A 14,708-nucleotide genomic window follows, 5' to 3' on the forward strand; every position below is an offset into this window, starting at 1 on the left:
TTTCTGCATGCGCAAACTTCTCGCATGCGCAAGTGCACATGGAACTACACAACGCCGGCACTGAGCAACTAATTAAAATGGTGTAAATAAGTGCCAGAGAGCTGGTGATTTTGGCCAGCTGTTCTGTCTTCTTGGTGCTCTAATCCGCCGTAATGCCTCTCAGATCCAGCCAGTACTTTACAATGCAGACTATCAGATAGAGAGGGAGGAAGGACATGATAAAAATAAGAGGAGGATTTCAAGAACTAGTTCCTAACATCTGGGAATAAATGTCCTGTTTTTTGCTGAGCCAGTTTTGGAACAGTTGAACTATTCCCTGAATACAAACACTGACACTGTTTTAGCAGCATCTTTGGTGCAGCTTTAATAATTTGCGCTACTGTGTGATGAAAATGTATTTTTTATTACTAAAATGTGAAGGCTCTGGAAAATTTCTGTGGCACTTCAAAGTTTGCTGGTGTTATTTGTAAACTGCAAAGCATTCAGAAACAACATCATCCCGCAATGCTCTCACAGATATACACACAACCGGGCTGCTCAGGTATGTGACAATGCACAGTGAAAAAGTCAATAAGCGTGCCTTGAAAAGTCGATAATAATGTATTGAGTGTGTTTGCGAAGTGTCATTGCTGTACAACATATAAATGGTAGAGTGGTCAAGTTAAAAGACATCCTTGAAATAAAAAAATAGAGCCTAAACTAACCAGTGTTGAGCAGTAGCATGGTGGTCATCAGACACAGCAGAGCTTTCTGCTGCGTAAAACTGTGAGGGATCAGTAAGACCAGCGCCACAGACGGGCGTATATCAGTAACTGACATAAATCCAAATCTTTGGGCCTACAACGTCTCTGCTGCACGGCAATGCCGACACGAGAGCTTGAGTTTACTTGATGAAAATAAGGCAGCGGGCGAGGACGGAGAGGAGGGAGTCGTCGTGGCCGTACCTCGAGAAATACACGAAACAACAGCCAACCCGTGTTCAGGTGCAGGTTCACTGCGTACTGTGCAACCCCAACAAGAAGCCCCACACACATAAACAAACACAGACGACCATACACGCACTTACAACACCTGCTTTTTGTTATTACGAGGAGCACATTTCTGCGCTTTATTTTTTTTTGTGTTGCCAAATTGGTTTCGGAGCAGTGAGAGCAGAGAGCACAGCTGCGTTTGACTGACACTTTTATTGATCTACAGTTGAAGTTGGTTGGTGATGCTCCATTTAATGTAGAGTAACTGGTAGCTTTAGCTCACTACACTTTCTGAGTAGCCTGCCCGACACTGAAGCGAACTGTGTTACATATCGTACATTAAAGGCAGTGCAGAGTCTTCACACACTCTCATACACACAAACACACACTTACAGTTGTGACCTCCAGCGTTGCTGATTCTGAGAGCCGTCAGGTTGTAAAGGAGACGTTGGAAATCAAAGGCAGACAATGCAGGTTTAAATCTCCTCTCATTCTCATTAAGCCTGTGAGACGAGAAGACAGAAAACACATCACTTATAGTATGTTTCAGCAGTGCGTTCATATGCTAACAGACGATGATTAAAGACCAGAAAAATCACATTTTACAGGTACAAAAATCAAAGTGGAGTAAATGTGTTTGCGTGGCTGATTTATGAGCAACTGAAGTGTTTTTTTTTTAATAGCGATTTAATTACTCTCCACAGCTATGAAGATATGAAACGCTCTGTCACAGCTTGACATTTCATGGTGGGCTATCTCCAGCTCTAACAGCACATGCACACACAGCGCGAAGAAAAATTTAAATGTGCTGACTTCAACACATATTCAGGGTCTTGATCATTGAGCTTTGCCATCTGCTGAAGGATGTTCTGCAAAGCCAAGCTGCACGGCTGACATCTGCCTGTTTTACTCCAGGTATCGTGCACCCTCTCCATCTTGATGAGAGGTGCTGTGTCAGCTCCGCACAGGCAATGCTGTGTTACGCAATTTTCTCCCGGGATCTTGTGAATGTCCCACAGGTGAAGTGCAGCAGCATGAAGGAACATACTCACATCCCGTAATCTTCACTTCACTCTCTAACAGGTGATATCTAACAATTAATATGTTTCTCATGTTTTAGTGACCCATTTAGTCTGTAGTTCCAGATAAAATATTAAAAAGATTGATTTTGGTTCAGATGCTCGACAGCTGTTTTCCAAAGATTTAGGGTTAGCATGCCCGCTGGGATCTTCCTAACGAATTAAAGAGCTAGCTGAAAAGACAAAGCACTTGTCTCCTGCCAAGGGAGTAAAAGGAAAAATACCAGCCAAAGGGATTTTTCATGACCAGGGAATGCCAGAGATTTTTGGCAGTCCAAAACTTATTCTCATCAGCGCCTTATAACCTGCTGTATCTCTGAGGCATCACTGTATTATTTTAAGCCACACAGCTCCGCGGACGGCAGTGTCGACCGCTGCTGTCCCGACCAATATATCCCAACAATTGTGGGATGGACTGCCGTGAAACTTATGCACAGAGATTCAAAGCCCCCGGAGGATGAACCCCTGACTTTTCATTAGGTTGACATTTGTGAGAGAAACATCGCCGCTGCTACTGGATGGATTGCCGTGAAATTTGGCACAGATAATCATCTTCCCCTCAGGATGAATTGTAATAACTTTGGTGATCCCTAACCTTTCATCTGGCGCAACTGCCGGGCCAAAAAAAGTTGATTTGTCCAATACGGTGAATGTCGAAGTTAGAGAAATGGTTGGACAGAGCCCCCCGGCCCAATGCGACGTCAGAAAGGTGTCGCGGGAAGAGGATTTCCAAAGCTATTTGACCGTCCAACAAGCAGCTCTAAAGGAATACACTGGCTCCTTTAAAGCCTCATAGAGCTTGGCTGTAGACTCCAAGTCTTGTTTAACTATTAATACATGCATTTGTCACAACTTATAAAGAGCACCTTATGTGAAAGTGGTACCCAATTATAATACATGAACCTTGTAATTACAGGCAAGAATATTAAAAGAACGAAGTGCAAAACCTTTAGTTTGTTGACCACATCAGCCCAAGTCAGCCTTTCATCTGTGAGTGTTCGACGCCCTCCATTTTATGAGGGTCAACTGTTCTCTGTCCGACACTAACTCGCTTTCAAAATGCTTTATTTTACCCATGGCCTCTGTCTTAGCATTCACATTCATACTCTGCACATGAGAGCAGAAATGTGCGTGTGTGGTTGTGCATTCCTGGCTTACCACACATACTCTCTCTACTGATGCGGCGGGTCCTTGTTCCCTGGCCTGACATGTAGGCACAGTAATAAAGAGAGGCAATTACAAACTGGGCCTCAAAGCCATGGTAATGGAGCTGGTCAGACAGCGATAAGCAGAGTGTGCATGAAAGTGAACAAACTCCCAGTCAGGCTTTCCCTATGGAGCGTCAGTGTCCCTTTTAATCAGCACCAAGCAGAGCGCAGAGAGCCACGCTGTAATTAAGCCTGCTCCGCTGAGGATGAGAGGAGATCATCAGGAGAGAAAAGCCCAAAAGAATACTGGATGGACACACACAAACACACACCACGCGTACCCTCAGAGAGAGAGCAGAGATAGAGATACAAGGTGAGCGAGACATAAGCAGCGTGTGAGGGACGGAGAAAGAGATGATTCAGTACCGGGAGGATAAGTAAGCATCAGAGTGACTGTAAAGATAAAAAATACAAGGAAAACATATGGGGGCATGTCATTAACATATTCACATGCTAGAATTGTGCCTGATAAAGTCAGACAGACTCAATTTTCACCTGTTTCATTTATCAGTTCAAAGGTTGTTTGTTCAAAGCCATTTTGGTGCAGAGAGAGAAGCCTACACATATACAATCCATACACCAGATTATTGACATCATACATCTGAGTCAGTCCTGGTTATCCTAAAGGTAAATGCGAGCAGCACAAGGACTGGGTTTTGGGCCGGGGACCGTAGGGGTTAATAAATCACAAATAATTCATAGTTTATCCAGGCATATAGCGATCCCATGTTTCTTCTCGCTGTGCTCAGTCACCTATAGCAAAAGTTTTTCTTCATTTTGGCAGCCGAATCTGCTTTCTGTTCGATATTTCCAGCTGACCCTGATCTACGATCAAAGTCAGTGAATTTTCAAAACATGACAGGAATGAGCTCCGTGCCAGGTGGACCTCATGCCCGCGCTACTACTAGAACTCTGCTGACTGCTGCAAATTGGCTCACTCCTTGTAAACACATTCATCTAACCAATTTCCTGAAACACGTTTGGCAGCTAAAAGAGTGAACAGCTGATCAGCAGTGACTAACTGTATGCAGAATGTCCGTCAGCTGATTGTGGAAGGTAGCTGAGCGTCTGAGGGCTTCCTTTTGGCATAACTATTATGCTTACATGCTGCAGACGTACACATACACCTACAAGCAAGGCAATAAAACCTCCCCGCCTACTGGTTTCAAGGGAACAGAGAGTGAACAGAGGGAACATCAGAGAGAAGTGTGGATGCTACCTTATATAAGCCGTTCACCCCCTCCTTTCATCAATTCCCTCCGCTCCCATCCCAGTGCTTCTATATATTTCTCCTCCATCTGATTTTGCAATGATCTTTGCACCAGGTGGGAACACACAGCCACTTAACAGGTTAACATATTTACTAGCTACGAATGCAGATGCTGTCTGTCGAGTGTGATGTGTGTGTTTCTGCTCATGTTTATTTACACTTACCTTCAGCAACATGTATAATCCTGGATTCGAAACATGTTCGGTTTTTAGTGCATATGTTACGTCGGACTGCAAATAACACTGCCAGATGGCTGAGTGGATTAATGTGTTTGTGTGAAAGCTCAGACTTGCACAAATTTTTGACATGTTTGCATGCGTGAGAGTGTGTGTGTGTGTGAGTGTGTGTGACACTGAGAGGCAGAAAGAGTCAGAGGGACCGTGAGGGAATGATATAGAGTATGTAGCGGAGTGCATCTGTGCATATACCTGAGAAGTGTAATGAGATCTGTGGAGAGCCTCTCCAGAGAGGAAGACTTAATGACAGTACCCCCCCCCCTCCCCCCCAAAGCTCCAGTGCATTTCAGAAAGGGTACCAAAGAGCTTCTTTAGCCAGGACTCTTGGTGCTGAGGGGAAACTCATTACTAGTGCGCAGACACCAGAGAGAGGCATGGAAGTACTGGAGGGGACAGAGACACAAGCTGTGTCCCAGTTCAGGGGCTGGATCTTCTGCTGGAGCAAGAATCTGTGCCTCTGCCCCATCACTCACAGGAGGAGAGCTAATGGTGCATCCAGGAGCTCCACATCACACTCGCAAAGTCAGATATTTTACTTTATTATTAAAGTATAAAAAGAATAAGATGAGAGCGAATATTGAATCTACATCATCAGGTGGACAGATAAGGATGTCCTCTGAATTCAAAGCACAATTTTAGGCAACATTTTAAGAAGCCGTTGAAATCAGACAGTCCTGAGCCGCTTCCAGAAACTACAAATGAGCCATCACCATTAAAGATTAAAACCTGACAGTTATGGTTTGTGATTTTAGGGGGATTTACTTGTTAGAGATATACTTCACGAACAACAATTTATTTATCCATCTGGCCTGTACTTCTGTGCAGCACGGGTTGCCAGATACCATCGACAAGCACAGGTTTTGATTTTGGCCTTTGTAGCACCGGCAACTGTGACAAAAAGACTGCAGGATGCTGCACACGCTAACTGAAGCCAATAAGTTGCACCAAACCTTCCCTGAAACCACAAAGTATGAGTAAGAGCCATGTTGCATTAGAATATTCAGCTTGTTTTTGATATATTTCAATTTTGGGGAATTTTAGTACACTCTATCTTTACCAGCTAGTGAACGCAGCAGAGTATTTAGCAGCTAGGTGCTGAGTAGATGGTGTACAGTGGGGTTTTAGAGCCTGTTTTGCAGGAAAGGGCTGCCTGCTGCAGCTGACAATGACGCAACGAGCACGGTCAGGAAGAACAAAACCAGTACAGCTGGACAGCCAATCAGTGAGCTGAAACTGACTATAACAGTATATATGACATACAGTATATAACACTATACCATTTTTACATGTTAGCACGCTAATTAGCTATAAACACAAAGCAACATCTGAGGCTAACGGAATGGTCATTAGTTTAACAAGTATTTGGTCATTAAGAACACAAAGGAAAAATGTGAAAATAACCTCTGGACTTATAACGAAGCCCATATCACAAGATCCAGCTTGACAAAGGCTGCTGACAGTTTAACAGCCGACAGTGAAATAAGAACTTTAATGCACTCAACAGTCTGACACATATTACCAGCAGCTGCACACAAAAGCTACATTAAAATTTTTTGTTCCTTTTCTTGACATGAAATAAGGTAAATGAGCCAATTTGATGCCGTCAAAGAGACACCCGTAAAGCTGCAACTGAAGTCTGCTGTCAAAATGCTCAATCGCTCAATCGTTCGTACTGAACTTCTTTAAAGAAGATTTAAAGTCAGATCTAATGACGGCGCGAGCAGCAAAGAGCCAGGATCACCAGATTTATTACAATTAATGTCAATACAGCAAAGAGTTGTCTAGACAGTTCACTCACATCAATCAACCTCTTGGTGGCGCTAGAGGGAAAGTCAGAGCTTTGCTGCTAAAAATATACAAACTAGACAGTACATGGAGGGATTACATGCAGCAAACATCTACATAAATATCTAAAACAGTACAAAGTCCAAGTGGTATTTTCCACACAGAGACAGGTTTATCCCACCCTACTATCCTCACATTGCTGGTAACAGATTCTGCCTCTTGTTATCACCTGATGCTCCACTTGAAGTGGCCAGCTCGTCTTTTACCCTCTTCACTAAAACCAATTTCAACAAGCCTGACCTGTCGTTTGTCAGATTCTATTTTCCACCACCGTAGACAACAGGACAAGTATATTGACTCCTGCCCAAACTGCCAACAACTGTAGCGTGATTCTAGACAACCGACTGCTGTGTGAGCCCATCATTGCTACCCAAACCTGCAGGTTTACACTTCACAACATCTATCAAATCAGACCTTTCCTCGCTGAGGATTGTGGCCAGCCCTGTGCTCATGCTTTAATCACTTCCCATCTGAACTAGTGCAGCTCAACTCCAAGCAAAGCACAGCTCACTCAGAATGCTGTAACCTACTGTACCTTTTCCTTCAGCTTCTTCAAAATTTCACATACGACTTTTTTTTTTTAGATTACTTTCAGCAGCAGCCAACAGCCAGCTGTCCATTATTATCAAGACCGGAAGAGTGTGATCCCAGAAGTATGTGGAGGCTCGACAGGACTGTTTTGAGCTAATGGACTGGAACATGCCCTGTGGAGCACACACAGAGCGAATGCAGGGCTCCCCGGCTGCGTAACATGTCATTTTCCACGTGGACCCTTCAATTCCATTAAGCAGTCGGCTGTTTTCCGTGGTTCAATTTAAACAAACCCTGGAAAACAAAGAAAATTAAATCCCTTCTTAGGGAAGAAGAGGGCTTCCAGGGCTGGCTACAGCGAGGAAGTTAAGTTGGTCCGCGGGTGCTGAGGAGGAGAATTAAAGATAGAAACACAGGGGCAGAATTGAAGACAAATTGCAACAAAACAGTGTGAAGGAGGTGCTGAGTGGGATGAGAAGGATTACTGGCTACAAGACGCCAGGCCAAGTGGGGGAAGAGAACAAAAATAGAGCGACTGTCTCAAGCCTGTTTTTTTAACAGGTTCAACGTGGAGACCAGGCCAGCTGCACCCACTCCACCAGGTCGACGGACCTGATGAGATCTCACCACAACAGCGTGACTGATTACACTGCCGCTTCTCCGCAGACCGTCACACCAGGGCTCACCTCTTCAGCCCCAGTCCGCCTCCTCCAGTCACTTCCACCTCCGGGTTGACCACTTCACCGTGAAGGGCAAGAAGGAAAAGAGGCCTGCAGGAGTCTTGGTACAGAGCAAATTGGGGCAAGGAGAACCAAGTGGAAGTCTAATTTGAGATGAAAAACTTCGGTCGAGGATTTCCAGCAGAGACCGTGTCTGCGGCACGGTCCTACAAATAGTTGAGGGTAAGTATCGGCAACAAATTGGACCGGTCTGAGAACACAGAGGATCACAAGAGATGAGAGTAGGACGTTCCAGCACAGTCTGCCTCTTTGGTGTGCTGATGATGCAGACTGAACATCTCCAAGGAAAAGGCTGGAGACGACAGCTCAAGATAGGTTCACATGTTTTTGAGTCACACAGCCACATGTATACAGAGAGAGCTACTGGTGGCTGCAATCATCCCTCCTGTCTCCATCGGAGAGACTGCATCGTACTGTAACATGATTCCAATTAAAGTAATGGGCAACTATTCCCTCGCTCTGTTACTATCCCTCCACTGCTGCTCAAAGACAGAATATTTTCCGGGGAAACAAAAAGAAGACATTTCACACTAAATGGACTGTAACTGTGGAAGAGAGCTGAAGTCTCTCAGTAGCTTTAGCTTAAGGTCTAGACTGCATTTTCATACAGAATATGGGCTGTAGATTTTTGACCCATAACACACATTGAATGGATACCTTCAAGGCCAGTATGGAAACGGAAATAGTTACCACTTCTTCAATATATATAAGGGCGTGTGAGTATTACTTCAAGGCGAACTGTACAAAGAAAGAAAGAAAATGTCTCAACACGGACTTGTTCAGACAAATAAACTCAGGATCATGACGCAGTAAAAACAAAATGCAGGATGGCAAAAAAAACGGCTCAATCAGTGCTTTCGTCTCCGTTTCCAAATAGAGATGCTAATCAGCTGTCTACAACACAAACTATTACAACTGACACACAACTTAATGTAATCACAGAGAAAACAAAAACAGCAGACTGCCAGCGACGGGTAATGTAAACACCATCAGCTCTGTGTGACAGGAACTGTGTCGCAGCTTGATTTTGATTGCTGCTATCTTTATCACAGTATCCAACCTCTGATTGCTGCAGGATTCAAAGACGTGCCGTTGCCCTCGAATTATTAGAAAATCTACACCCACCAGGAAGGTCGAAATGATATTAATATTTTCTAGGTGTTGTGAGAAGGCACTGGTGAAAAATCAACAACACACAGCTTATATTCATCTGTATGTTTTCCTGTAAATATGTGACTGGAGGTGTATGAATGTGGTCTGATTAGAGGACAAATGCGCTTCTACATGCAAGTGTGGGAGGCGACAGTGTGCACTATAGTGAGCGAGGGAAACAACTCGTTTTTAAAACTGCGATGTGCTGTGATAGGTCAGAGATGTTTTTACTCAAAGACAAAAATATGGACAAAATATTTAATTCAGACTTTGAAACTAAAGTAGAAAATCCCTGGAGGCGTGTGGGCTGCAAGTGTCCATGCCATACGCATGCAGTGTACATTTCTGCAGAGTGCTGTAGAGCCTGAAGATCACACACACACACACACACACACACTAATTCCCCGAATTCATCCCACGACACTCTACAGTTTCTAATAATGAGAATAAAACTGTGAATTCACACATTTCTGTGCGTATGTGCACATTTAAAGCTGCACAGTTGGATTTCATAAGGTGTACATATTTCAATATGAACTGCAATATTATGAAGACATATCCTGCATATATACACCAAGATAATACCTGGATTCTTACATGTACTGCACTGATGTTTCGTTAGTTTCACTGCATTTCTCTATAATAATTCTGACATTTCTGGCCCTTTACAGAAATGATGTCTTGTTTTATTTTCTGTGCTAAATAGTTTCTCATTCTCCTCATACATACATACAAACATGTGTAGGTTAAGCTGCCAATAAAGTCGAGAAAATTTCTTTGCCCTTTCAATGGCCCAGTTTTCCTCATTGAGGGAGCAATAATGTTTCATTTCATCCACTGGCTGTCTGTGGCTGCTTCTATCAGAACTGAAGCACATCCGGCTCTAAAGGGACCACTGCCCGCATACTGCACCTCCAGGCCATGGACCCTCTCTACACTCCACCTCCTGCCCTGCATGCTGTCGCTATATTCCACTTAGCTCTTTTTTCCCTGCTACAACCTGGTCATCCTTCCATCCGGACCCCCCCACGCTCTCCTCCTGGAGTGGAGTGACCTCCCCCACTACAGTCTGAACATCAGACTCCTACACACATCAGCTGTTGAAGAACTACCTCATACCCCCCTCTCTCCACTTAAATTACAGAAGCTTTCATATATTTGTGGCCTGAGGTGATCTGTCAAGCAAGAATCCATCCTATCTTATATTTACTACTCTAGCGCCATGGCTCTGGGGATGGTAGGGTTAGTCGGTCCAGACAGAAATATCAGAAAAACTATCTCCTGGATTACCATGAAATTAAGTGCAGGCATTCACAGTCCGCAGAGGATGAATCCAAGAGACTTTGAGTTGATTTTATATCTCGCAAAAGCAGGGTGACCTCTTGTGACCATCGCAAGGTCAAATTATCCTCTTATCCAGTGAAACACAGGGGATGGATTGGCACAAAATCGGGTTGAGATATTCATGGTTCCCAGACAAGGAAAGCTGTTTTTCAGTGATCCATTAATTGTGCTACACAATTTTTTATATATATCAGGTCAAAATGAAAATTTGTCCTATCGTCTTTTTCACATAATGACATTCTCATCAGCCTTGTGCATTGCTACTGTCTGTGGTGAGAATGTGTGTGTGTGTGTGTGTGTGTGTGTGTTTGTTTGTTTCTGTGTTTGTGTATGCATGTGGTTGAGGGTGTGTGTTAGCACACATGGGGGGTGGGAGGGTTGGGTTTTTCATGTTATTCTGTTTTTATTTATATTGTTTTTAACTCTTGTAAAGCACTTTGTGTTGCACTATGTATGAAAAGTGCTGTATAAATAAAGTTTGATTTGATTTGATTTGATTGTGAGCATGTTAGCCTGCTGCTATTAACATTTAGCTACACTACATCTGGTGCTATATTCCACGATCATGGAATTTGTCAGTTATGTTTGACTGTTGTTCCCTCTTCTTCTCTTTTTTTGTTCTGTAGTCTTGGTGATGTCAGTGTCCTTCCACTGCTGCCCACATTTCAACTGACTACAGGTGAGGCCATCTGCTAAATGTATTAAATGTAAAAATGGCAATGTAACACTGCACCTGCCAGATGTACATGACAGCCAGCACATGGGGGAGCTGGCTCATCGCTACATGCGCATCCCAGCTACATGCTGGATAGTCTGTACACTGTGGACGCTATATATATTGTAACAAGGAACAAGTCAGACAACAGGGAGATGCATAGATGCAGAGAAAAACAAACATTCATTCTTATGCACACACCCAAGCAAACACTTTGGTATTTTCCAGAGAGACTCTAGTTCAACAGTAAAAAAAAAAAAAAAAAAAAAGCATGTGCACAGACTCACAAACTGACAGCAGCATGCCTGAAACCTTGTACCTGACAATGAAGGAGTGCCGCGGTGTGAGGCCGCGATCGTGGTCAAGCACCGGTTGGGGTGAAAGGTCGGCAGACAGGGTGATTCCAGAGCCTTCGAGGAGCAGGGTGACGTGGTCGGGGAGCAGCTCCACGGTCTCAGAGGTGAAGGTGATGGAGAGGAGCTGGCTGTAGCTGTAGACTTGGTGACCCAGGAATTTCTCTAGTGGGGGGCAGAGGTTGGATGATAGAGAGGTGAGCGGAGTCAGCTTTATTATCGGAGTCTCGGCCGACTCCCTGCCATCAGTGCAGTAAACAGAGATGGAGTTGTGTGCATGCAAGGGTGTTGTGGTGGAAGTTGAATGAGTATTTACTTTGTGTACATTCAGAAATATCCTGCCTGTTTGTCTTCCAGTCTGTGCATGTGCACGTGAGGCCAGAGGGGTACGGGCTTTCTGAGCCCCCGTGAAGCCCTGCAGGAGCCTGTGTAATTACCCACCCTCTCATCTCTGGCTCATTATAGCACATTAACAACTTCAAAGATCTTAGCCACTACTAGACCCCCCCCCCCAACACTCTGCTACCAACCCCCAAAAGTTGTACTTTTAATAAAAATAGGCAAAAACTGCCCTCAATCAATAGAGAAATAAACAACACGTGCTGCTGTGGAGAGTCTTGCACCAGTTTCGGTCTAAAAATGAGAGAATCATAACAATTTTTAGAAAAAAAACAACTATGTTGCCATTCTCGACCAGCTCTGGGTGAGCAAATGGACAAAACTGACAGGTTGCACGCTTGGCTGCCACCTTGTTTTTGAGAGTAATCGTGTGTGAAGTACATCCTGAGCTCTTCTGGGGGTTGGGAGGGCTAAGGACTTGAGTGGGTGATTTTGCTTGCGAGGGGCCTCTGGCGTCATTCGGAGCAATTCAACTGTCTGATCGCCTAATATCTGCTCAACCAACAGCCCCTTTCATCATCTCTGCCGGGCCCTACAGCCCACTCTCGCTGTGACATCTATGGCCGGATTAATCAGTGTTTTCATCTGACCTGCAGCACTTTGACAAGGCCCCACTTTTTGACACTTTGCGTTGACGTTATTGGCTGCTTTTCTTGATGTAATACTCAGTGATGTGTTGAAGTAATTAGTTAAAGTTATTACTTTTTTAAGTAAAAAGCAATGTAATTATTATTCCAATTAAGTCTAAACTGTTTTTTTCTGCTTTCATTATTTAGTGCATTTCGTGGTCCACTAAATAATGCTATTTACTTTACCAATCACTTAATTTGTTTTATTTTAAATTATATTTTTATATTAGTATTCTCGCTGTATCTTTCCGGCTATGACCCCAGCTGCAGTGGCACTTGCTTATTGCTCAGCTCGAATGTAAATGAGTTAAATAATTGTTGTTTTTTTTTTCATGTTTTCAAGTGACACATTCATGTCTCTCTTTTTTTCTAATAAGCTGCAAACTTTTACAAATGTAAAAACAAATTTAAGAAGTTAAGGTGTTGCAGCCTTTTTTTTCTCTTTTTCTTTTTTTTTAAATTCAACCACACATCCAGCTATCATCAAACTGGACATGTCAGCTTTTAGCATGAGAATACACGAATGAATGAAGCACGACTCACTGTGTTATTTATCATTCAACTGTGGAGGTATTTGTAGGAAATGAAAAACAGGCAGTGATGAAAGGGGAAAGCCTTCAATTACATGACTAATCAATAACACTTTCTGTTCTCCGTCCAATAAGGCATCATTCATGTCAATGTGACTTCAGAATCAATAGAAATAGATAATTACAGCCAATCAGGAGCAGGGGGAGCAGCTTAACAGCCACCAATCATCACTAGTGAAGACAAACCACCTCTCAAGTGAAACGAGCTGCCACACATCTGAGTGTAGTTTCAGAATCAATACATATTGATGACAGGGACTAAAAAGATAAATAAATAAAATGAAAAATTCAGCCTGTCCGCAAAGAAAAGGCTGAGATTGAACCCATCACCAAGTAGACAGGAATGAGCCCTCACATCTAAACATCTTAACCAGTGGAAAAAACATCCGATATGAGTGAGAGGTCTAAATTAAACAACCGATCAATACTCACTCCTGAGTCCGACAAGCCACCTCTCATACCAGTACACACTCAGACCCACACACACACACACACACACACACACACACACACACACACACACACACACTCAAGCAGCTGATGGCAGAGACGAGTTGATCCGTTTGCTCAAATGCTAAAAACATATATTTTGTCTTTACTGTAACATGCTGTCAAGAGTTTTCATGAACATTATGTCAAAGCAGTTCCAGTTAAAAACTAGCCTTAGCTATGCAACATTTAGCCTTAGCTATGCAACAATTCGCCTTAGCTATGCAACAATTAGCCTTAGCTATGCAACATTTAGCCTTAGCTATGCAACAGCTAACTTCATTGTTACCAGATTTTACACAATGTCCCCTTAGCAATACACAGCATAATGGCTTCCAGGTCCATTTATTCATTTGGTTGACAGAAGTAACGTTTCCATCAGGCGAATTTTAAGCGAAATTTTGAAATGCTGTAAAAAGTGTGAAATTGAGGAAGATTTTTTAATTTTTGCTTTTCCATCAAGCTTTTCGAATGCAACGTTTCAAAATGCACATAAAAACACCTTGATGGAAACACGGCTAGTGACTAAGTAGGATGATAAACTTTGCCTGAACTGGCTGCTGTAGTCATAGAAAGACTGTTTGCTAGAGGGTAGCTAGCAAAAAAATAATGGCGCTCAAGAAATGTGCTGTGGAGTTTGTTAAATGTTGCTTTGGGAAAACAGGGAATTATTTATTGATATATTCAGTTCTGTTTCGGGCTTGTCTTTAAAAATGTATCTGCTTTTTGTCCATTTCTGAACACCATACAGAACCTGCAGAAAACCTGTGGACGTTTTCATGAAGCATCATCTGTGCACCCTCCTCTAAGAGGTGCTGCATATTTGCCATAATAAAACTTTGCCTCTGCAGTCAGTCACTCAGACACATCATACTCAAGCTGCACTCAACAGAACCGCATCCGCCAGCAGATGCTCATTGTTGCATTAAGTTTAAAAATGAGATCAGTCTCGGCGGAGTCACTATTTTTGGGGAGAAGAGAAGAGGCAATTACCCATATTTGGGGAGTGATGCACTGTAATAATGAGTAACGTAAGAAACTCATGTTCACAGAAAATAAAAGTCAACAGATATTACTTTTGAAATGATTAATAAGAAGTATATACTGCACATTCCTTGCATAACGGTGGGTAATGAGCCCAGTAATACTGTTGTTTG

At 43.1% G+C, this 14,708-nt stretch overlaps 1 protein-coding gene across 1 annotated transcript in view; it reads right to left on the bottom strand.

The window, feature by feature from the left end:
* The window catches only part of lamc3 (laminin, gamma 3), a 98,357-nt gene that overhangs the window by 29,022 nt on the left and 54,627 nt on the right, over nt 1-14,708 (bottom strand). The window contains exons 10-11 of the mRNA XM_076757239.1: nt 11,411-11,609; nt 1,365-1,474 (exon numbers count right to left, since the gene is read on the bottom strand). Coding sequence (XP_076613354.1) covers nt 1,365-1,474; nt 11,411-11,609 — 309 coding nt within the window. The remainder of the gene's footprint in view (nt 1-1,364; nt 1,475-11,410; nt 11,610-14,708) is intronic.

This window comes from Chaetodon auriga, chromosome 19 (assembly GCF_051107435.1).
Source record: "Chaetodon auriga isolate fChaAug3 chromosome 19, fChaAug3.hap1, whole genome shotgun sequence".
Taxonomy (NCBI): domain Eukaryota; kingdom Metazoa; phylum Chordata; class Actinopteri; order Chaetodontiformes; family Chaetodontidae; genus Chaetodon; species Chaetodon auriga.